The 25383-nt window shown below is 27.9% G+C and overlaps 1 protein-coding gene across 2 annotated transcripts in view; it reads right to left on the bottom strand.

Annotated features, from left to right (window-relative positions):
* Nucleotides 1-22922, bottom strand: part of LOC107439555 (calcitonin gene-related peptide type 1 receptor-like) — an 87607-nt gene extending 64685 nt beyond the window's left edge. For both annotated transcript variants that reach the window (XM_071182620.1, XM_071182619.1), the window contains exon 1: nt 22733-22922. In XM_071182620.1, the coding sequence (XP_071038721.1) occupies nt 22733-22898 (166 nt within the window). In that variant the 5' untranslated portion in view covers nt 22899-22922. The remainder of the gene's footprint in view (nt 1-22732) is intronic.
* Between the last annotated feature and the right edge of the window lie 2461 nt (nt 22923-25383).

The raw sequence follows: 25383 nt of genomic DNA, 5'->3' as shown, positions 1-25383 counted from the left end.
AATATGATTATTGTTTTTTTTAAAAAATCAATCCCACTAATAAAAATAAAATTTAACATAGCATTACACGGAAAAAAAATTCAGCTAAATTTATGGTAATATTAATGACATTTCAGATAAATATTAACCATATTTCTGGTCAATATAACTAAAATATGAGGTATTTAAAACATTCATTCCGTTCTTATGGTAATATATGGTAATGGTTCTCATATAATTACCGGAAATAATAGTTTTCAAAATGATAGTTCTTAGTGTCACACATTCAGTATAAAATACTACAGTATTTAGTGGTAACAGTATATTTCTCATGTGATGATCTGCGAATGGTAAGTTTTAAACGATTATTTTTGCCTTTTAATATTTGTAATATTTTTTATTAGATAAATTTTTTTATTCCGAAACAATTATCAATGCAGAAAACTATTGAGATAATAAAGTGGAATATATCTGAAAAACAAATCAAGATTATTAAAAACATAACATAAAATTAAGAAAAATGTAATCGGATACATTTTTTCACGATTAATTTAAAAGCAAATAACGACACATAAACGGCGGATGAGTGTTTTAGAATATCCATTATTACTACAACATCGAAAGAATATACATTTTAGTTCCTTCAAACAAAAAATAATAATTAGAATTATTATTTTTTTGCCACTCTCTAACTTGTTCAGAGTTTCTAACAAAATGAATATTAAAGTTATTTTATAATGTTTTTTCTTTTAGTTGGTGGTAATAATTTAATCAGGTGATGATCCGATTTTGGTCTATTTTAACGATGAATTTTGCCTCTTTGATAATTGTAATTTTTAAATCAGCAATCATCATCAATCAATGCAGATTAATAATGAGATAAGAAAAGTAGATATTATTTACAGCACAAACCAAGGCTGTTAAAATATGCCATAAAACTACGAAGGAGTATAATCGAATATATTTTTTATAACTAATTTTTTTGAAATAAAAAATGGTGAGGGAGCACTTTGGAAAATTTATAACTACTCCTACATCGAGCGAGTATACAACAGGTTTTGTTCCCGTAAAAAAATAATCCAACATTTTTATTTCTTAGCCACTCTCTAACTTGTTCAGGTTTTGCCCGCAAATAAATTAGTTGAAGTAAATTACAGCAACTTCTGCCTCTACGAGACTAATCCACGTAGTCAGCACCGTTAAAGCAATAAAATTCCCTTGGCGTGCACAAACTCCTGTGCTTTTTTAAAAGTCGTTCATAGCGGAAGTTACGATGAGAATAAATTCAATTTTTATGAGATGGAACCCTTTTTGGGGACAAAAAAAAACATTCTTTTTCTTTAACCTCTCAACTACCATGACAGCTATTTCTTTAAGAAAAAAAAAGTAAGAGTCGTGACATTGGGAGTTCCGGATTATTTTAAAGCTTATTTAGATACCTTACTTCTTTTTGATTAAATGTCTCTTTTCATCTGGAAACTAAAATTTTCGTCAAATTAATTAAGAAGAAAAACAAAAAGAAAGGTGTGGTTGGTGGTTTTTCTCGACTTTTTGAAGCAATCTTGATATGGAATAAAAATAAAATAGTTTATTTCTGAATTTGGTGTTGGCACTTTTTTTCCATTATAGATTGATCTAAATAAAGATTGGAATTTCTAGAGAAAATTACTTTTTTACCGAGAGAGAAGACAACTTTGTAGCAGACATTGTATTTTCCTTTTTATTTGATTGTTAAAGAAAGGTTGATTAATTAATTCTTTTTATAAACTTAGTAGAAATATTTGTATGGAAAGCTAGCTTTTTTAAAGATAGGTAATATAAAAACATGGAAACCTTTACAAAAAATCTCATCATTTAGTTTTTATTTACAGGTACATTAAACCTTGTTTTTGCATTTTTTTTCATTCTAGCTTTTTCCAGGCTCCCAAATGCAACATGTTGAAAACTTAATGATCATTTTTAACCTTTATTTTCAAACGGTTAAAGAAAGCATATAAAAGCCTAAGCAAATGAACTTTGTTTCAGTGATGGTTATTAAATCGTGAATAAACCTTGAGAAAGTGCTTCGGTTCAAGAACGCTTTCTAATCTTAATTTGCGAATTATAATACATCTCAATTTCAGAAGGTTTTTCTAGTCTTTTTTTAGTCTTATTCAATCTTGATATTAGAAGGGATTTTTATGCAAACTAAATGTGAACCTCAAGGACCTTAATATAACATAGTTAAATTTAACTTTGTATGTTGTATGTTGGCTTTGTGACATAGGTTGCTGCTGAGATTAAAATCTATATTATACTGCTATTTGGGAAGCTTTAAACTAATTTTAACATAAGAAAACGTGTTGTTTTTTTTATTTTACGAAAAAAAAAATTTAAATTTCCTTATTTTTATTTTGCATTTCTTATAATAAATATGTTAAGTGCATAAATAATATTTATTATGCTTAATATTTGAATAGGTAAATATTGTTATATAATATATAATAAAATATGTAATACATAGATATTTTAAAAATATTAAAATTAAAGAAAAATCACTATTAAATCCCATTTTTCCTTCTATTTTTATCTCCCTTCTCCTTATATGCAGTAGCTCTCCTTATCTCCTGTTACGTAGTTCTTCATATCAATTTTATTTGAAATAATTTTTGATCCCATTAATGACGAAAACTTATAGAACACTTCTTATCTTACTTAGTGATACAAAATAATGGTAATTTAAAAAATCACTTAACAAAAAGCATAAATAGATAGATGAGCCAAGTTTGCAACAATCTCATTAGTAAACCTGATTAATTTATTCGCCCTAAATTTTAAAAATAGTTACAAAGTTCTTAAACAGATTGCACTGCTGACTTAGCTCACATTTAGGAGTAAAAGTATCATTAAAAATGCTTAAACTCATTAAGGAAATAAAATTAATATCTCAGTCAATGAGCTCAACTAGTATACTTAATAATGAATCTCCTCTCCATCTCCTAGAGTCCATTTTTCTAAAAATTGCCATGTCTTCGTTTAGAAATATGAAGAATTACGGAGTAGGAATTACAGCAATGGTAACAACAGAGTAGGAATTCAGGCCGCGTTATAATAAATCAGAGCTTAGTTTTAATTATGATGATGTAATTTTAATGATGTTCATTTTCGTTTTCTCTAAGTAAGGATAAACATTACATCTCTCTGGTTCATTCAGTGAATTTTGGTGAAAATTCATAGAATCAGGTTGGAGGAAGTAGTCAATAAACATTTCTCTTAAATTTGCTTGCTTAAAATTAGCTACTTATAATAAATTGGTTAAGAAATTCACGAAGCTTAAAATAAACATTATAAAAGGTAAATATTTATGGTAGTAAAACGCAAATCGTACAATGGAAAAAATACGTTTGTATTTTCGTTAAAATAACGCAAAAAAAGCGCGTCATAATAGAAACCAACTTGGTCAAATTTATGCCAAAAATTAGTTACAAAATTTACCATAGTCAAAATAAATTCAAACGATCGACATTTTAAAACAACCCAAATTTTAACGTTTATTTAACGGATTTGAGACTACTACTTATAACTAATATTTTAACGTTTGGTCGAATCGTTACAATTCTCCTAACCCTGTGGCATTTTAGCGTTATTTTCAAGTAATAACTATTAATATATGCTTCATGGGTAGATTTAAAAATAAGTGGGTTTTTATTATAATAAATTGTTTAAAAATTGCCGCATTTTACGTAAATAGTGTAACACTTTAAAAACCATTTCACGATAATTTAGGAAATATCTTTTAATTAATAACTATTTTATTGCATCTAAACTTATCTATATCAAATCTCTCCAGGTATTTTTTTATTGTTTTCTGTAGCATGAGATTTTTTAAACAGATTTTATGTACTTTCGTGTTGCTGAATCTGTAATCGGTTTCTCTCTTCAAGCTACAGTTTTTTTAAACTGAAAAAAGTGTCTGAGAAGTTAATTACAGCATTTGCGTGACCCCTGTTATATATAATGTTAATAAACTTGTACTTTTCCTCAAAAATTAGACTAAAAATGTCATTTTAAGAAAAAATCTATAGTTTAGGAGCTAAAATTTCACATTTCAAATCCCCATATCCAAATTGGGTACACTGTTAGAATTTCTATTCTAAAATTATGGTAAAGTAACCAGCAGCAGTCTGTTCAACCGGTTAATCGTAAATTTTACGGTAAAAACATGTTTTAAACCATTTACAACTAGCAGAGTTTCAAAACCGAAAAAACGAAATTTTAACTGGACATAGGAGTTAAGCTGTTCTTTTAGTAATGGGCATTGAAGAGTGCAGCACACAAATTGGGGAGTTCAGGACATTGGAAACTCTTCATGTATTGAAAATAATAGAGGAAATAGCGTGGTTCCAACGCTGTGACTCGAACACCAGTTCTATTGATCATGAGACTGTGAATGTTCTGTGGTCATGAGACTCAGTCCTCTCGTCTATAATAAGAACGCAGTCGAAAAGAACTAATTGTCTTAATTAGGGAAGCACTTTAGTAGTTGGTGTGATAAAATTCAGGTTGTGTAATCGTATTAGGTGAAAACAGTTAGCAAACTATATTTTTTCATAGTTAACAGTTTTATTACCCTCTTATTTATGGTTATTTAACTGTTTTGTTTGAATATAGCAAAATAACTGTTAAATAAATTGCTATTTAACTATTTTCCCCGAGACGTTTCAAACAATGTAAGATTAAGCATTTGCATAAATGTAACAGTAACTTTGATCCTCTGTGTCATTTGATGTAAAATGTAACGCCAATTTTATGTAAAATAGTGTAAAATTTTGTTTCTTCTTTTACCCCTTATATAATATTATGATATATTTTGGTAATACCTCAATTTTGAATTAGAAATTAAAAAGAAATGAAGGCAAAAACTAAGTGTTTCAAAAACTGCGTTTGTTTTGATGCATTTTTTTTAACATATCAAAAATTAGCAATATTTTTATTTAATTTACAAAGAAAAATATGTATCATACTTGTATTTCAATTGATATTGACAACACAAATAATGTTTAATAATGCTAAATATTGCTAAATTACAAAATAAGAACTGATAATAGTTTATAGCCTTAAAATATATAACTATATTTATTTGATGTCTTTAATTATTAATTAATCCTGAAATAACTAATTTTATTTCGATTAAAAACAAAATTAAAATCAATTTAAAGGTTGATAAATTCTTTTTAATAATAAACTAGATATTGAAATTAATTGAAACTCTAAGTTTAACTAAGTTTATAGGCTAAAGACATGTTTTATATTTTTATGGATAAAATATTTTACGGTATGAAAAATAATTACTTTAATTATAATTACTTTAATTTAGTTTACAAACCAAAAAAATTACGTTTGGTTATCAATAAATATTTTTAATAATTAACCGAATACTAGCTAATAAAATTAATTTCAAAGGGCTAAAACATTTACTGCTTTTAAATGTAAGCAAAAACGCTTATTTAGCTATATGCTATAAATTCTTAAATTTATGCAAATTACGAGGAACATTAAAAATTACCTAGATAGTCAAAAAATCAGTTTTTAATGTTCATATAGATATCAAAAATTATGAGTAACTGTAAAATGTACCCTAGTGTATTTGTTTGTCGAAATACTAGGCCTTTTGCAATAAACCCTAAACGAAATTAAATTCAATGTGTTTTTATGTGGCCTTATCTCTATTTGCATGAAATGAATCAAATTAGTTGAGCAATGAATGTTTTTTTACTAATAAGCCTAACGATATTTGGACTCACAAAAACCATGAAAACTGTGATTACAAAATAAAGGGGTTTTTAACATTGGAAAATGATGTCGGTGATTATGGCCAGTTTACTTATTAACCTGTGACGTATCGAAATTGAATGAAATGATTATAAATTAATGGCTTTTCAGGATGTATTTGCTGCATAATCTTAAAGCTTGATTCTCAACAAATCATTCAAAGTTATAATTCCTTATTATCATTACATTTTGCTATAGAATAAGATTTTGCATAAAAGTTAGTGCCTGCGATATATTATTCGTTTTAAAAATTTACAGATGGGGAATAACAGTCGTCATGTTTCAAGCGCCAAAAAATAGTCGCCTGTTTTCAAGACTCGTCAGACGTGAACGAAAGTGATTTTAAATACAAAACATAAAGTTGCCAATGGAAAATGGAACTAGAAATACCTAAAATAGTTGAGAGAGGAAAAAATTGATGACAGAACAAGTACAACCACAGTGTCCGAGAGGGGCGAATTAGGGTAAAATGCATTTCCACGCTCTTAAATCACTTTTGTTTCTACTCATTCAAGCCAGGCAGGTCTTGAAAACGAGCGCCTATTTTTGAAAGCGTGAAACATGTTGACTGTTGTTTGCAATTTGTACATTTTTGAAGCAAATACCGTTTTTAAATCAAGTAACTCTGTAAATCTGCTTTCAATCGAAGAAGAAATTTTTGAAAACAGTTAAATGAATCATAAATAACGTTTTTTTTTACTTAATCGTAATGCTGAACATAGTAAAAAAAACTATGACATTGATATAAATTATAACATAGATTACGGTAAAAATGTATAACATTAAACACGACAAAATTTTTTTTAGCGTAGTAAAATATTTAATTAGCTTTCAAACCAAACATAAAACCGACCATGATAGTCAAATGAATCATTTTCTTTAACAATATCGTCTACATATGTAAAAATTACAAACATTAAGAAATTATTGATTTTTCCTAAAAACACAGTAAACCTTTGTTAATAGCTTATAAAAATTTAAAACCATTTAACACAAATGCCAGTTAAATGTGAGATAACAGAACATAAGAAACTGTTATCAAAACTATCCGAATATGGGAAAAATTTATGCGTTTCTAAATCTATGGGAACAAAAAAAAAATTTGGAAATTTTTAACAAAGCATTGGGATTATGATTTTGGTAAATTTAACAATGAAATGTGGTTTTACAGTAAGTGACAAAATTTGGTACATGAGGTGAAATTTGGTAATTTTATCAAGAAACCTAAGAGCAAGGCATAAAAACCATTTATTCAGCGAAATTTGAGCCAGGACGCTGGTCTCTCGTTCGTGAGAATGGAAGTTAAAATCTAGCGGGCCGGAGATCCCCGTGTCATGAATGGTGACTGGTGTGCGTTAAATTTGTAGGGTCACAAACTCCTCCATATTCCCATAACATATTATACTTCATGGGGTATGGAATTAGAGATTGATCGATCTCTGGTTTACGTCAAAATTACGAACTGACTAAATGGATGAGTCATTCGGTCCGGCTATAAAACGGATGCGACGTATGGGTGCTGTAGAAGTCAAATTCTTGGCCATAGATGGCGCCACTGGAAAACAAGAACAATCGGCTCCTCCTATGCCCTAATGGCCGACGACAACATCAACAACATTCGGCAAAATTTACGTTTCAGGTTCGCATTTTTTATTAAATGTGTATAAGATACATGATTTTGAAAACCTGAATTGTCAGTAAACAGTTACCATAGGAGCGATAAATGCTCTAAATATGCAATTTAAATTTCACATATTTTGGTTTTATTACAAGAAAAAAAAAATTTTGTCAGAAATATTAGCGTATAGTGCAGTTATTTTACCATTATTTTTTTTCTCCGAGCATAGTACTAAAATTAAACATTTAAAAAAATTACCATATTTTATTTAGATAGCAAAAAAAATTTACATATTTTACTTCTAGATAGCAAACCAAACTCAAAACTGTTTTTGATGGTCAATAAATCATTTTCTCTTACGACTTCTTTATCGTTTCCCTAACTATATCTACAAAAAAATAAATCCCCTTTTTGGCGAAAGAAAAATTCATAGCGGAATAATGCCATCTGAACCTCATGGTAATTCCTTCACACACATTAAATTTTGTTATAGAGTTGATTGTCTGCGAAATATTCGCTTTTTCTTGCGGAACTGACTGAGCAGCTTTTATTTCTGAACCTATACAATGTCAGCAAGACTCTAGTGGAGAATATGATGGATTGGCTAATAACAAGGAAGGTTTTGGGCAAAAGAAGCTTACTTCTAAGCTTTTCTATTGCAGAGAATATTTCGCCAATAATCGATGGAGAAGATTAAAAAGGCTGCTTGATTCGAACGAAGATAACTTTTTAGTAATTTCGGATAGAATATGTTTGCTTGAATAAGTATTCGTAATAAATATAGTAGTTTATTAGTATTGAACCCATTTAATCTGAATTATATCAACAACAACAACAAAATTTACACTTTTTTAATTGAAAAATATTTGTTTTTCTAGTTTATTAATTTATGCTTTGGATAATTTTTATATTTTTTTTTTAAAAAAAAAGGTAATTTTACAAAAATAATTCCAAGAAATAAAATTATAACAGTTAAGATGAAGTCAAAAACAGTGATATTCCAATTTGTAAAATCAGAACTGAAAATAATTATTCACACTGAGAACAAAATATATAGTCAAAACTACCAGAATATGGTAAAATTTACCGTGTTTCTGGCTCTATATGAGAACACCATAAAGCTCGATAATTTCCACCGAAGCAGTTTGATAATGATTAATAATTACAATGTAAGAAAATTAGCAATACAATATAAAGTTTTTATAACATGAGGTAAAAAATTGGTAAATCTGGTAAAATTTGGAAAATTTGTCTTGATAGCATAAAATCATTCAATCGGTTAAACCTACTTTTCAGATTAGTTTTTTTTCTACTAAATGTGTGGTAATAAGAACTATAATTTTGAAAACCAAAATTTTCGATATACCATTATCATATGAATAAAAAAGTTACCAAATGAATGGTTTAAACATCGTATGTTTTTCCTTTTTTTAACCAGAATTATGATTTTTTTTTACTAGAAATATCATTATAATACAGTATAATAATTTTATGAGAATTTTTTTCTCCGTTGTCTTAAATGTTTTAAATTATTCACATAAATTTGGTTATTGATTCTATAAGGATATTTTTCACTACATTTGTTGGGTTATCAGTTCCACTTCCTTTCCAAATTCGTTTTTTTTTTTTAATTCTTTTTTAGTTCAGGACTATTATAAAAGCTTGTTTCATGCTTTTCGCTATAGAAATTATGTCGCAATCGCGCAATAAAACGCTTCTCGAATATTTCTTTGCACTTTGAAACAATTATTTTAATAGCATAATTATTTGACTATGCACAGTTTCACAAAAAAAACATATTACAAAATTAAATGCAACTTATCTAATACTTTATATAATTTATTCACTTTTTATAGTTGTAAAATTTTAATTCAATAAAACCGTAAAATGTTCCGTTGTATTGTCATATTATATAATTGCGTTATGGTATAATAAAGTAACACATTTTTTATTTTTTCGATCTTTAGTAATTTTGAGTAAGCTTATTACTTTGAATATGTTTATCACGATTGTTACTTACATATAATAAAAAAAATATTAAAGAAGCTAAAATTACACAATTTAGAGATATTTTTCTAATTACAACATATCAAAATAGTTTAAGATGACCTCAACAGATATATATTAAATATCATTGTTAACTCTAATTAGAATAGAATAAAAAAATGCTCATAATCTCGATACAGAACCTATTTTTCAAACACGAAGAAATACTTCAACAATGAAAGAATTATGATTAGAATTACAATCAAGCATCGAGTAATTTAGCATTTAACTGTAAGGATGAAATAGTAAAAAATAAATACCCTGAAAATGTGTTAAGGTTTTGTAAACCTATTGCGATGAAACAAAGGTGACAAGGGACTTTCAAATAAGCAAAAATTTGCCAAAAAAGCGATTTTTTTTTAATTAAATTTTTTAAATCTAGGCATTTAACTAAACATAAAAAATATAAAAAAAATTCTTGAATTAGAGCAAAATTTACGAAGTTATGACCATTTTCTGTTTTAACCATGCCCTTTGACGCCTTGCAGTGAAAAAATAGTCAAAGTCATTTTTCTAAAAATGTCTTCGTTGACATATTTACAAATTTCAAACTATTCCAGCGAAATTAATTGTCATTTTATTGACCTGGGAATTTGATGCTTTATATTTATGAGTAATATTAACATTTTGTTGGAAAAGATTTTTTAATTAAGTAAATAGTATTAATTTTATACATGATATTTTATAGCGGTATCATGATTTATTTCAAAAATGCTGGTTTTTTACTGCTTTTTTACTGTTATTTTTTTTTCAATAATAAAAAATAAAAAAGTATATATTGCCTAATATGTAATATTTTAAAAGAATTGTGCCATTTTAACAAAATTTCAGACGCGAGGAATAGTTTAAAATTGATTTAAGAATTCGAAATTTTAATTTTTTTAATTTCTTAAATTTTAAAACAATTTTTTTGAAATTTCGTATATAAGTTGTTTTTAACTATATAAATGTATAATGAGAATTTCAAAGAAATCCCTTAATAATTTCTAAAAAAAATTTTATAAGTAATTTGTCGCCTTGACAGCACATTTCTTTTAAACAAATCTAAAATATGCATTTTTGATGAGTTAGTCAGTATTTAGAGTCTGGTTTCCATTAAAAAATTTAATAAAAATAAGCACATGGTATTTATTTGATTGGATTTAAAAAAGAAACAAGTTTGTTTTTAATTTAGCAACGGCGCTTTAATGTGACATTTATTAATGCATTAATATAAAGAATCGTTCGTTTTTTTCTAATGAATTAAAAAAAAACACGTCATTCATCATACTCTAGAATGACATTTTTAAGTGATTTTTTTTATTAAAGTAGAATTGCAAAGTTAACTTTCGGCTCAAGCATATGTGGATAAAGATTTGTGTAATCTGTCAATTACACACAATGGACCTCTTTGTTGCTTCATTATAATTATGAAACATTTTCCAAATATTGTGAGCTTAAAAAACATCTTATAGAATTTTTTACTTGTGTAACCGACTACAATGACGCCTGAATGATTGATTGCTAGAAGAAAATGTAATTAGTATTTTAATTATAGTTTAAAAACATTTTACTCTTTCTTTTAATGTGTTATTCAGTTAAAAACACTTATCTAGAGGTATAACTATGATGTTTTACGTGTAGATTAATATTGTTAATTGCAACAAAAAATTTCTGAAGCTTTTCTGTTAATTAAACAGTTATGGATCCTTTAATAGCGCATCCCGTGGCGATTTTTTGAAATCTCGCCAAACTAGGTTTCCGATAGATATTTAAGGGAAATTATTAAATAATTTAAAGGTAAGTTATTTTTTATTCCATTAAAAATATTTTAATAAATTTGCAATAGTTTAAACTAATTTTTAATAGTCAAACAGCAGCGTTGATTCCAGTAATAATCTCTAACTTGGCGAGATTTAAAAAAAGTCGCCAAGAAGTAGGCTATTCTGGGATTTTACCGGATATTTTTAGATAAAAAATAATCATTAAATGTAGATATGTAAGTGCACAAACAATTAATTATATTAATAATAACAACTCATGATATTCATGGTAAATATGAGGTATGTAAGATAGTTAATTCTTCACATTTTGTACTTCTTTCTTGATATCGGCCTTGATATTTCATATATTATTATAATTATAGCCGCCGTTAAACAGCAGATATAGTTTTTGGGTTTACGACTACTAATATTCAACTCCGTAGCCTTGTAGTTTTGAACCCAATTCAGAAGACAAGGAAACTCCCGGATCAAGTATTGAGAGAAATTTGCCTTCTTGGAGGACTTTTTGATGGAATTAACTCGCATTTGCGCTACATGGAGAGGAAGACCACGAGAATCTCCCACGGTTAGCATGACGGCAATGGAACTCTAATACATGATCCGTCTACCACTGAGGATCATTCCCGACAGCACTGTGGTCGGTGCATGACATTTCATATAGTAGCAATCCTGTAGAGATTTTTTTAATTTATTCTTTTTTAATTATTTGCTTTAATAACAATTATATTATTTGCATAACTCGAATGCACGGAGATAATTGATATCGGAAACTTAACTTAAACAGTAGAGTTTGTGAAATAATGCTTAAAGAAGTCCAGTAAATTACTTTGATACATGAATTGGCGCAAAATATGACAAGTCATATTGTTCAAGCTCAAACAGGCATTTATTCTCAGACAGCGTTGCCACACAAGCGATTATTTCAAAGGAAGACAGTAATTTGCAAAAGCAAATATAAATTTGTTTTAACTTAGGTCATTAGAAATCTACGTATTTCACTTTCAAAAAAAGTGTCTCTGTGTGTCTTTAGCTAATTAAATTTCCCTTGATTATTTTAACCTCAAATCATGCTTCTTAAAATGCATAATTATAAATATTAAAAAAAATCTATGCACATCTTACAAAAATTGCTATTAACCAAAAATTGACTTATTCCTACCCTGAGAAAAGCATATGGTCAAAACTTCCAAAATATGGTAGAATTTACCGTGTTTCTGTCTCTATGGGAACACCAAGAAGCTTTATTTTTACCGAAACGCTTTGGCAACGAATTTGATAAAATTATGTCTAATTTACTGTTTTAATAATATGTGATAAAATTTGGGAAATCAAATAAAATTTTGCAATTTTATCATGATACCTTAGAGCACGGCATAAAAACCATATGTTTGGTTATATTTATTTTTAAGTTATGTTTTTTTTTACTAAGTATGGTACTAAGAACTATAATTTTGAGAATCGAAATTTTAAACTGTTACTACATGAACCGAAAAATAAATAGATCAAATTCTGTTTTTGATCTTCATTATCAGAATTATGAAATTTTGTTTTACCAGAAATGTCAGTACGGGAACATTATCAGAATTTCTCTCTCAGTGTATATCAAAAACACTGACTCATATATTAACTTCTCGCAATATTGGGTTTATTTTTATTATAGTATTAGGTGTCTAAGCCCCCTGCTCGCTGCCGCTCACCTACGCCGATGATTGCTTCGCAATAATTGTCTTTTCTTGGCATAAAACAGTTTCTCTATGAAAGTTAAGGGAAAAATATATTTGGGGGTGCCCCTTGGCGAAATTGGCGACCTATGTTTGGCGCTATTCCTGTTTGCGCGGAACATAGTGGTAACAGGAATGGTAGTCAAAACATAATGTTATTTCAATAAAACATTGGAAAATTTAAACAAAACATCGGTCAAAACTTGCAATGAACCCAATATAAGCAAAATTAATAAACCCAATAAAAGGATTTTGAATCGAAGCAAAAATTAATGGAGTAGGAGTAGAAAGAAAAGGAAGAAAACAACTCACTTCTTCATTAAGCTTGAATATTCTCAGATTTAGGTGGACAGAATTATCTAATAACAGTTGGATACTGTCTAAATTTATCAAGAATAGAATTTGTGTACTTCCATCGCCACATAAATTTGACATTTGACGAAATACGAATTGAAAATGGCGTATGTAATACCGGACTAGCGGTGACATTTTTTTCTTAAATCACTTTTTATGACTGCCCACATACTTTCGATCTTATTGACCAGATTCAAAAGTAACCTTACCAGCCGGTATTCAACGTAGAACTAACGTATCTCTGAAATTACATATACCGTTGAACATTTAAAAATAACGTACCAATCAGAAACACGATTGGGTTTCAACATCGCCCAGCTAGGAGATCAACTGCGATCACAACTAGGAGAGAATCAAGGGCACCTTCAAATATAGTCTACCCAAAGTTAAAATTATTCACTTAACATATATGTACTGAAAAGGAATTCTGTGTACTTACTCTTGTGCCTCTACTTCCCACGTCTAAATATTTCTTTACCCAAATATTAGATCTCTTGGTGAACGGAAGTGATTTTTCGAAGTAATCATTTTTTTAAAATGACATTTATATTCTTATAACATTATATTATTCAAACAAATTTGATGAGTTCACAACCATAATTTAAGATTTTCGCTAATAATAGCAGTACTGTAAAATAACTTTAAATTAGGGATACAAAAATATTTAAAGGAAAACAATACCTTTACGACTGCCGTTAATTTTATGCTGATGACAACCTAAACAATATGAAAATGAATGGAAGACCAATAAAAATGCGCCGACAACAATGGAAAACAGTATCAGACCATTATAATTTTATGTTCCGACCAATAAAAATGCGCCGACAACAATGGAAAACGGTATCAGACCATTATAATTTTATGTTATACTAGGGGGCTAAGCCCCCTGTTCGCTGTCGCTCACCAACCCCGATTATTGCTTTGCAATATTGCTTCGCAATAATTGTCTTTTCTTGGCAGAAAACAATTTTTCTATTAAAGTTAAAATTATTCACTTAGCATATATGTACTAAAAGGAATTCTGTTTACTTACTCTTGTGCCTCTACTTCCCACGTCTAAATATTTCTTTACCCAAATATTAGATCTCTTGGTGAACGGAAGTGATTTTTCGAAGTAATCATTTTGTAAAATAACACTTATATTCTTATAGCATTGTTTGTTCAAACAAATTTGATGAGTTCACAACCATAATTTAATGCTCTCGCTAATAGTAGCAGTACTGGAAAATAGGTTTAAATTAGGGATACAAAAACATTTAACGAAAAGCAATACCTTTACGACTGCTGTTAATTTTGTGCTGATGACAACCAAAACAATATGGAAATGAATGAGGGAAAACTGGATCCTACCACGTGATTTTCTGGCCAATAAAAATGCACCGACAACAATGGAAAACTGCGACACCATCATTAGAATTTTATATATAGTAAGAAACAGATAAAGATATATTTATTTTGAAACATATATAATTTCCCACATTAATGCTTTACTTTTGTTTTAAAATATAAAGTACATGCATAATGATGCATACATAATTTTATTTCATCAGTACATTTTGATACATACATAATTTCTCCAAATATTGGTTTAATTTTTGTTTTAAATATACAGAATATTTACTTTTTAAAACGTCATTTTCTAAACAAATTCAATTTTTTTATCAAACTCTTTCAGAAATGGTTTTGTTACTTAATTGAAAATATAAGAAAGAATTGGGAAACCTTTGAAAATATCCCTATAAATAAAGTACAATGTCGGAACATTGCAGATCCAACTCCAAAGGTTTCTCTTTTCCTGTCGAACTAATTAAATTTGGGGGCATCTAGAGCCCAAGATCCACAATAACGCTAATTTTATAGTTTGCACGAGGAGACAGGGTACTCGGGAGAATATTTACTCAAGAATGGGGAAAATTAAATTTCAGAAAGCCTGGACTACCTTTCTCTTGATTACTGAAGAAAACTACCGTTAAATGAAGGAAATTTTGTCTAAAACAAATTCATTTACAATCTGTCTAATACTTTGGATATTTATTATATAGTAAAAGAGTTTAAATATTTTTTTATATTTTGTTCTTTAAATTATTTGGTCTCATTCATATACATATTTAAGATTATATTATCTAAATTATTTGGTCTCATTCCTATATGTATTTAAGATTATATTCTCTACATTATTTGGCCCCATTCCTATACATATTTAAGATTATATTATCTAAATTATGTGGTCACATTCATATACATATTTAAGATTATATTCTCCTAATTATTTGGCCTCATTTGTATACATATTTAAGATTATATTCTCTAAATTATTCTGTCTCATTCATATACATAGTTAAGATTATATTGTCTAAATTATTTGGTCTCATTCATATACATATTTAAGATTATATTTCAAGAAAACGTATCTAATACACTTTCTGTCAAAATCAGGGTTTGAAAAAACCCGGGGAATTTTGAAAAAACCCAACCCACCTGGGTGTTTTCGAAAAAACCCGGGGAAAATTGGGTTTTATTTGAAAAAACCCGGGGAAAATTGGTTTTTTTCATTTAGTGCTCATAAATTTTACTGTGAAAATATTTTTATTTATTAAATAGTGTTGTATAAGTAAACACTAAAATTTCATCTGACTTTTACCTGTAATAAAATTAAACTGGAATAAATATTTAATGGTCTTCAATGTTTTTATAATACGATTAATAGAAAGTGAAATTAAAATTATGTATAATTATAAAGAGTATCAGTTACTTGTCCCTTTTTTCAAATATTTAGATAAATATATGCATTTTTAGATACATTTTAACTTGATAGTTTCAAAGAATAAATTAATCTTAAAATTATAAAAAAGCATATACCTATAAAAAGTTATAGCTTATTTTTTCATAATCAGAAAATGAAACTTTAAATTTGTTTATTGCTGTATAATGCATCACTTAATAGAAATTTTTGTTATTTTTGCTTTCAATATTTTTAATCGTGATTAAAAGAAGCAAAATAAATTGTAATCAAATGATATCTTAAAAATAAAATTTAAAAAATCTTAAAAGTAATATTTTAATTTTTAACTGCTTTTTAATTGTGATAAACTTTTTCCAAATAGTTAAAAATTGTCAGCAGATGTTAAGAGTTAACTTTAAAAAAAAGGTCAATTTTTACCTTTATTATTATTATCATACAACAGATTCAAAGTGTCTACATTTCTCTCTTAGATGGCAATACACTTTTACGAGTTTTGTAGCTTTATCTATTCCTAATCTATTTCGAAGTTTACTCTGCACCAAACCGAAAGTTGAAAAGTGTCCTTCGATAGAGACAGAGGATGTAGGTGTTGAGTGCAAAGAAAAAATTGACAGAAATTTTGTGGAAGCTAGGAATTTTATTTATTTATTTATTTTTGCCATAATTTTCCACTATTTTTTGATGAAAACTGTTGAATAACAGTATTAAGCATCATTGATTTTGGAAAGTATTCAGGATCGGAAATTTTGAATGCCATAACACGTGGCAGAAATTCTAGATGGTGATTAGAAAGACAGTGTTCTGCTAATTGGTCTTGTTCATCATTTGAAAATTGTCCCCTTGTTTCGGGATCCAGGATGCATATGCTAATAAATGATGTGGCTGAACAGCCTGATTGAATCTTTTTACAAACTGTTTATGGGATTCTAATTCATCACACGATAGTAAGTTAATTCATATTTCAACAGCTTCTGAAATTGAAATGTTTTCTGATTGAAGCTTTTTTAAAGCTATAGAAACAATTGATATCTGTTTTTCTCAATTGATAGTTTATTGGTAAAGCCCAAGATTATTTAATATTTTTGACATATTATTATTAGATTCATTTTGATGTTCAAGAACAATCTCTTCATATTTATGGTAATTATAGGCAAAAGTTTTTACGCACTTACAATATGAATTCCACCTAGTATCATTTGGTCATGAAGCAGTTTTTTTCATTTGCCCATCCATGTGCTTGATGCACATTTCTAAAATATTTGTAAACTTCAACGATGTGTCCAATGATAGTATTAGGAGATACTTCTTTTTGAACCAAATTTAAAAAAAAACAATTTGTGAATAAAACCACCAAGTGGGTTTTTTCAAAGTGGGCTCACTTAGGGAACCCTGGTTATATGTACTTTATATTAAGTTTAAATAACGCATTATCACTATTATCACATATTTGAATCTTCTTTATTGTTAAGTACATTACGTTTCATAATTTTCTAAACTCAAGAATTATAAAATATAATTGCAGTAATATAAAAGAAACAAGTTTATTAATCTTTTTGCTTTCACACACATTAATTTACTATATTTATTAAGCATATGGATATTACCTATTATAAAATTATAATCTGTAAATATTTATAATCTGTAAATATTTATAATCAGTAAAAACTAAAATTTCATCTGACTTGAGTTAAATAAAAAACTGAAATAAATATTTAATAGTCTTACATGTTTTTATAATAAAATTAATAGAAAGTGAAATTAAAACTACGTATAATTATAAGGAGTATCAGTTACTTGTCCCATTTGTTTTTAAAGAATTAACCCTAGGAAAAAAATTTCATTTTTAGATAAATAATTTTAAAAAATTTTCTTATAAAAATTTTTAGCCTTCTTTTTAAAATAACCAGGAAATAAAACTGTTTAAATTTCTTAATGTATCACTTGGTAAAAAAAGAAAAAAAAATCATTTCAATTTTTTTAAACATATGAATTAATAATAATAACCTGTTTATTAATATATAAAGCATGCAACTATATTTGAAAAATTGATTTTTTCAGACTATATTATTTAAATATTTATTTGGTTTAATATCATTAAAATATTGCTTTTTGAAAAAACCCACTTGAAGTTTTCAATAGTGCCTACTATAAAATTATATGAAGATTCTTTTACTTTACTAATATTAAAAACTTAATCACATAAATCATGCAACTCTATTTGACAAATTTATACTGCACAATAAATTACATAAAAGTAAATGCAAAACAATAAGTTTTAGTAAAAAAAAAATTTTTTTTTTTGAAAAAACCCACTTATCATTCCAAGTGGGTTTTTTCAAAGTGGACCCACTTGGCGAACCCTGGTCAAAATAATGTTAAATAATGTATTAATAAATAATAATTGAAAAACGTAAAAATACTGTAAAAGTAGTAATTTACAGAAGTGTAATTATAAATATCGAACAATTTTTTTTTTAAATTACTGCAAAATAGTGAAACAAAGCGATCTATAATTATGTGATGTTCAATAATCATGTATAATTTTTATAATATATTTTCTTTATACTTAAATTCTATGCATAATATGTTGTCTTGATATTTAAACTATGTATAATAAACTATATTAATTCTTAGAGCTTAAGTTTATTATATTTTGTTAGTTCTTAAAACCTTTGTATAGTAAACCTGATAACTTAAGAAATTCATTAGCTTCAAAATGTATTAATGATTTATTACTTAGTTCATGAATATAAAAATATTCAGAAAAAGGAAGACAAAAAAGGCAAATTAAGGAATCGGTAAATATCTGAAACTATTAGTGAGTCATCGCACTGAGGAACGGTGAATTGAGAGGAAAAATTTTCTTAACATTTTCGACATCAACAACAACAAAAAAATGTTGTTTTAGAGAACTTTATAATCTTTTAAGATATACTTTAAGATTTCCATTAATGGAGAAGAAAAACACATGCCAACAAATTAGAAGTTGTAATATAAGTAATTTTCAATTAGATTAAAAAATTCTTGGAAGTACTTAAGGAGTACCTCAAGGAGACTGGACAAGTTGTTTTTACTTTTAAAAAATGTGGGTTTGGCATTGTAAATCCTGGAATATGCTTTTCTGAATTGAATAAAATGCAAGAAAAATATATGAGATGGATGAAAAAGTGCTAAACGTAAAAAAATCCTTTATTTTGACTTAAAAATCTAGGTTGTGTTTTGCTAGGTTTTTCAATTTGTTAAACTCCAGCATAAAAAAGGTTCTCTTACTTCGGAAAAAAATATGGGTTTGTTCATATTGAATTTTGTTACAGGAGAACTCATGTGTGAAAAAAATAAAAGAGAAACATATTTTAACTCGTTGTGTATACGTGTCGCCGCTAATTCATAAATGAATCTTCCCGAGCATACACAAGATAAATAAATATGCACGGGACATATGATGGAATAGGCGAAATGTAATAAATTTACAGAAAGCATTTTTTTAAATCACGCTCAAATTGATTTTTATTTAGCACTTTCAGATATTAATAATCACTCATTATATTTCACTTTTTTCTCACACTTCATATCAGCTGTTATTTTGTACTATCAAAATACATAAAATTACTAATTCGTAATGACTCCAGATTCATTTTTTAAAAATTTATTTGGAATCGTATCATTTACATTTGATAAATGCCTTGAATTATAAGCATAAAATAAAGAATAAAATATTTTTTCTTAAACTATGCTTAAAATATTAATTAATTTTTTTTACTTTTTGTAATCAATTGTTCATACATCGATGCAGCCAGAATTCTATAAGCTGTTAATAAAAAATTCTATAAGCTGTTTTTTAAGCTCATAATGTTAAGAAAATGCTTCAATTATAACAAAAAGATCCATTATGTATAAATAGATGACACAAATCCTCATCAAATTATGCTTGATCAGAAAGATATTTTGCAATTTAACTTTAATAAAAAGAACCACTTAAAATATATTTCCAGAGTATTATTAATGACGTATTTTTTATTCCATTCGAAAAACGAATGATTTTCTATATTAATGCATTAATAAATGTCATGTTAAATCCTCCCCTTTTTTAAATTTATGAAGAACATTTTTTTTATCCAATCAAATCAATATCTTGTTCTTGTAATTATTATTTTTTTATTATACTTTTTAATGAAGAGCAGACACGAAATGCTAACTAAAGCTTCAATAATATATATTTATTTTAGACTTGTTTAACAGATTGTGCTATTAATTTCAACACAATAGGTGTTGATAAACTTATCACATTTCCTGGGTATTTATTTTTAACTATTTCATTATTTATTGTAAATGCTGAATTACTCTATACTTGATTGTTTGAAATATTTTCTGTGTGTAAAGTATATTTCTGTGTGTAATGTATGCATGGTACATTGTTAAAACTTTATTAAATTGTCAGTTCTAAATGTTATATTTAAAAAAAAATCAAAAATTTCCAGATTTTTTTAAATTAATATTCTAGGACGAATAAATACTTTAAGTAATCTTTGGCATCATTTATCCCAAACTTTGTTTCATCTCAAATTTTATTAATTTGAAATGTGATTTCATAAAATTTTCCAATCGTTGTAATATAATTAAATTATCGATAAACCTTGTATATATTACAATGACCTAAAAATATTACATTTCTTTCATTTATTAAAATGTAATTAAATTGTCGAAAAACCACACTTGAAAAAAAATTATGATCAAGATTACCAAAATATGATAAAATTAACTGTGTTTTTGGTTCTAAGAAAACACCATAATGATCGGTAATTTTTCCGAAGTTCTTAGGTAATTATTTTGGTAAAAGTAAGCAAAAAATATGGTTTTATAATATGTGATAAAAATTTTTTAAGTGTGGTAAAATTTGATAATCTTATCATGGTACCTTAAAGCCGACATAAAAGCCGATAAAAATGTTATACATATGGTAAAATCTTTTAATCTTATCATGGTACCTTAAAGCCGACATAAAACCCAATAAAATGTTATACGTATGGTAAAATTTGATAATCTTATCAAGGTACCTTAAAACCTGACATAAAACCCATTTATTCCCTTAAATTCAATTTTCAGCTTTATATTTTTTCTTTATGTGTGTTAAAAAGGACTAGAATTTTGAAAACAAGAATTTATGATTAACAGTTTCCATGTGAGCGAAAAACTTATAAAATAAATGGTTTAAATACCGTAAAATATGGTTTTATTAATCAGAAGTATAGTTCCATTTTTTACCAGAAATATCACTATAATAGAGTACGATAATTATACCAGAATTGTTTGCTCCGTTCACAAATTCATTATAATATAGTTAAAATGTAAGAAAATAATTTCATTTATTTTTAAGATTGTAATTCAGAAACATTTTTAAAAACAAACACAAGTCGAGTTTCTTAAACTTCGTGTTTCTGAAACGCAAATGCTACGTTTTGTGTCTTACAGATGATAATCAGTAACGAAAAGCTTTATAAAACGTAAGAACAAAAAAAGCTTTATTACAAATTTTAAAATCTCTACTAATGAAGCCATATGTTAGACTAATGTAACGGAATTCATACTGCGAGAATGCATGAATATTAGAGTTTTGTACTGATATGGAGATTTTAAGTAGATTCTTTGAGAAAAGTCAAAATGCACGAGAAAGGCGACTATTAAATATTCGTTAAAAGTAAAGTTGTGAGCTTTTTTCGATACGAAGAGGAAACTGCAATAATTATTTAAAATATTTTGTCTCGTATTTGTTCTCTTACAATGAGTTTGATCTCTATCATGCAGATGGCCGCACAGTATTTTCTACATCATTAACCATGAAATATTTTAAAATGATTATTTGATACTTATGATACCTTTCTAAAGTTTAAATAAGAAATATAGTAAACAATTGTGAAAAGAGAAAAAGTAGTTCATTTTTAAGTTGTGAATTGACTTCTTGCGGAAACATTTATTCAAATTAGGAGTATTCTCTACCAATGTGTGCAAAGCAGACACTGTGAAATCAAGTCATCCTTTGATCAGCCAAGGACTACATAGAAGTTCCGGAACTTTTCGGTTAGCCTGGTGCAATGAAATTCAATTACTTTCTTTTATATATATATATATTTATTTAATTTATTTATTTTTATTTTTTATTTATTTATTTAAAATAGGCGCTCTAAAAAATGTAAAACAAAAAAAAAATTTTGAATTTCCTTGCTCTCGTCTAACCAAAAAGTACTAAGCTAATATACTGGAGAGATTACAAAGTTACATTGGAAAGCAAAAACAATTATGAAGTCTCAATGATTAGACTATAATTAAAAGCGTTTTTTGTCTTTTGTTGAATTTTTATTGTTACTTTTCAATTTTTCAATTGTTCTTTTTTAAACTTAAATTTCTTATTGTTAATTTTGAAGTGCTAATTAGCCACCGTTAATTGTTTGTCGCTCTCACTCTTTCGTGGTTCAGTGAACTATTATGATTAAGGATTAATTTCCAGACAAAGCCGTGTACGACTTTGTCTGGAAATTAATCCTCATAATTACTTTGTGGTGTAAAATGCGATTCCATTTGAAAAGGACTCAAAATAAGTCAGATACTTCTTTTTAAAAGTTTAGCATTGAAAATGTCACAAATATTTGTACAGTCATCAGGTTTATTTGCAATACTGAATATTTAGAGATATCGCTCATACCTCCAACAGGAAGTGGATCAGATTGCATTTTTTGGCAGCACTCCAAGGCTGCTCTGCAGCATGCAATCCATTTCCGGGCAAAAAGGTCTGATTGAAATGTATGGTACACCGGTAAGCTTGTATTGTCTGGACTTGCCATATAGCTGGTGTTGGTGACGATATCCATTAAAAGACCACTGCTGCTGTCATATCTAAAAAAAATATCGGGATTCTCAGAAATATCATGATTTGAATAATCAAAACAAAAACAATTTTTAAGGAGGTGTTGTAATAGTATAAGCTGCGGGGATCTATTATAAAACTTTTATAACTTAATTTGAAACAGTGGATAGTTCTAAACCAATGAGAAGATTACATTTTTCAAATGTCTCTCCTGAATTATCAAATGGAAATTTATTTTAGCAATTTTCTGGATCGGGGTCTAATATTGACTCTTTCAACTGGGTCAGTGCGCGGGTGGGTGACCTCTTGGATCATTCTGGATAGGGACCGAGGAAGTGCGGCATTGAACCTCGTGAAACTGTTCTATCGTAAAGTGCTCGAGTTCGTGTACGGATCGTCGGGCTACCGAAGCGGGGTGCCATCGCCTCTGCAGAGGATCAAAATTGTGAAAGCATGTCTTCGTATCATCCTCAGGGATGCTTCCCAGACCGTTGCCAATAGCCCATTATGCAGCTCTAGTGTGACGTAAATAAACTACAACTACGACTCTTTGAGCTGCTGACCAAAATGCATGACGTAGCACAAATGGTTCTGACTTCATAAGGGAAAGACACTCAAACAAAAAGCACACTTTTTGTTAAATAAATAATAACAAGTGACTCAAATGGTGAGGCATAACTTAAATAAAAAATCTTAATGGGCTTTAAAAACATCCAGAAAAATAAACATCGAGGTTCTTCAAGTGCCCAAAAATAGGTGCCAATTCTCCAGACTTGAAAGACGTGAATAAGAAGAAACAAAAGTAATCTAAATTGTAAAACGTAATGTTCCCTATGAAAAATTCAAAATATAGGTGAAAAACAAAACTAGTAAAATCGCACTAGAGGAGAGTAAAACAAAAACTAATACTTAAGAACAAGAAAAATTACACTTGCCGGGAAGAGCAAACCAGGGCAAAATGCATTTCCACTTGTTATGTCGTTATGCAAATTTATGCCGTTAACAGAGGAATCGACAGTCATATGAATGAAACAAGATTCCAGGGCATCAAGATGAGCTGATGTCATTGGAAGAGAAATAATTTTAGCATTGTCGAAATGCCCAAAACTCAAACAATGTGCTGCAGCATACGATTTAACGAGTTTTTGATAACGGAATATCTTCAACATGATTATAGTAATCAAAATAACAGTCTGCTCACCTTTATCTGCTTTGGTAATGAAAATGTCAAAATGATAATTAAATTAGCTATTAGCTCATTTATAAGGGTTAATAAGATTTAGAATTTAGTTTAGGAAATAGTGTTGGGAATTAAATGTTGGAGAGTATCAATTTGACTAGGAGAAACTTTGCTCAGCATAGATGTTGTTACTAACGGCTCATTAATATTTTGGAACCGAAAATTTGGAAGTGGCAGCATAATTTAAACCTAAATTAAGGACCTCTTTTTGTATCTTGCTGAGATTAATGGAAGGTAAATTAACAAAAGAATGTTGGGTTAAAACAGCTGCTCATTGTTCGAATCATGAGTATAAATTCAGTTTGATAATGCATAAATTATTTCCACCTCAGTCACATCAGCTTATCTTGATGTCTTGGAATCTTGATTTATTCAATTGAATGTTGATTTCCCTATGAAAAGATTTTAATTCTTCACTACATCTATATAGAGGGTGGAAAAGCATTTTGCATTTTATATTAATTTGCCCATTTCTGTCTCAGCGATTTTACGTATACTGTTTTCTCCTCTTTTTTTTCTTCACTCCTGACAACTGTGGTTTAGTTTCGTTTTTTAACTCTATTTTCCTTTCTTCATTGGCAACTTTTTTCACTTCATATTTCAAACCAGTTTTGTTTAGTCTCTTTCAGGTCTGGCAAGTTTTGAGAATGAGCACCTATTTTTGAGTGCTTAAAATATGTCGACTTTCATTTCCGTAAGCAAATTTTTGAAACCAATTAAATTTTTTAAATCAAGAAGCTTCTTTAATTTTTTATTATTGATATTTCTTCTTCTCACTTTTAAATTCTAGCTGAATTTTTAAAAAAGGCTGCATTTTCATCTAATCACTAAATACTTGCATTATAAAACTAGTTTCTGACAGCAACAAAAAAGGAACATTTCTATGATAAAACCCATATAATGCATTTTTTTGACTAGAAATCATAGAGGAATGAAACTATTTCCTGATTTTCATTCTTTTCAAGAGTTCTGCACTAAAAAACACTTAAGAGTTGATAAATATTTAATTTGATATACTCTGATTTTGTTTCGTGTTTCGAAAAGTTGGCCTTACTCTATGATAATTAACTAACGCAAATAATATTTAAAAATAAAACGTTTTCTGATTTAAAAACGAAAGTTACTATTTTTAGAGCTGCTTGATTGAACTACTTAAACTAGGATATTTTCCACATTGCTGCTAGCCCCATAATTTGAGGGTTGAAAGTTCAAATTCTTCAAGAAATAGTGTATATTTATTTCCAAGAAG

Source organism: Parasteatoda tepidariorum, chromosome 6, assembly GCF_043381705.1.
Source record: "Parasteatoda tepidariorum isolate YZ-2023 chromosome 6, CAS_Ptep_4.0, whole genome shotgun sequence".
Taxonomy (NCBI): Eukaryota; Metazoa; Arthropoda; class Arachnida; order Araneae; family Theridiidae; genus Parasteatoda; species Parasteatoda tepidariorum.
This window is presented reverse-complemented; position numbering and strand designations above follow the sequence as displayed.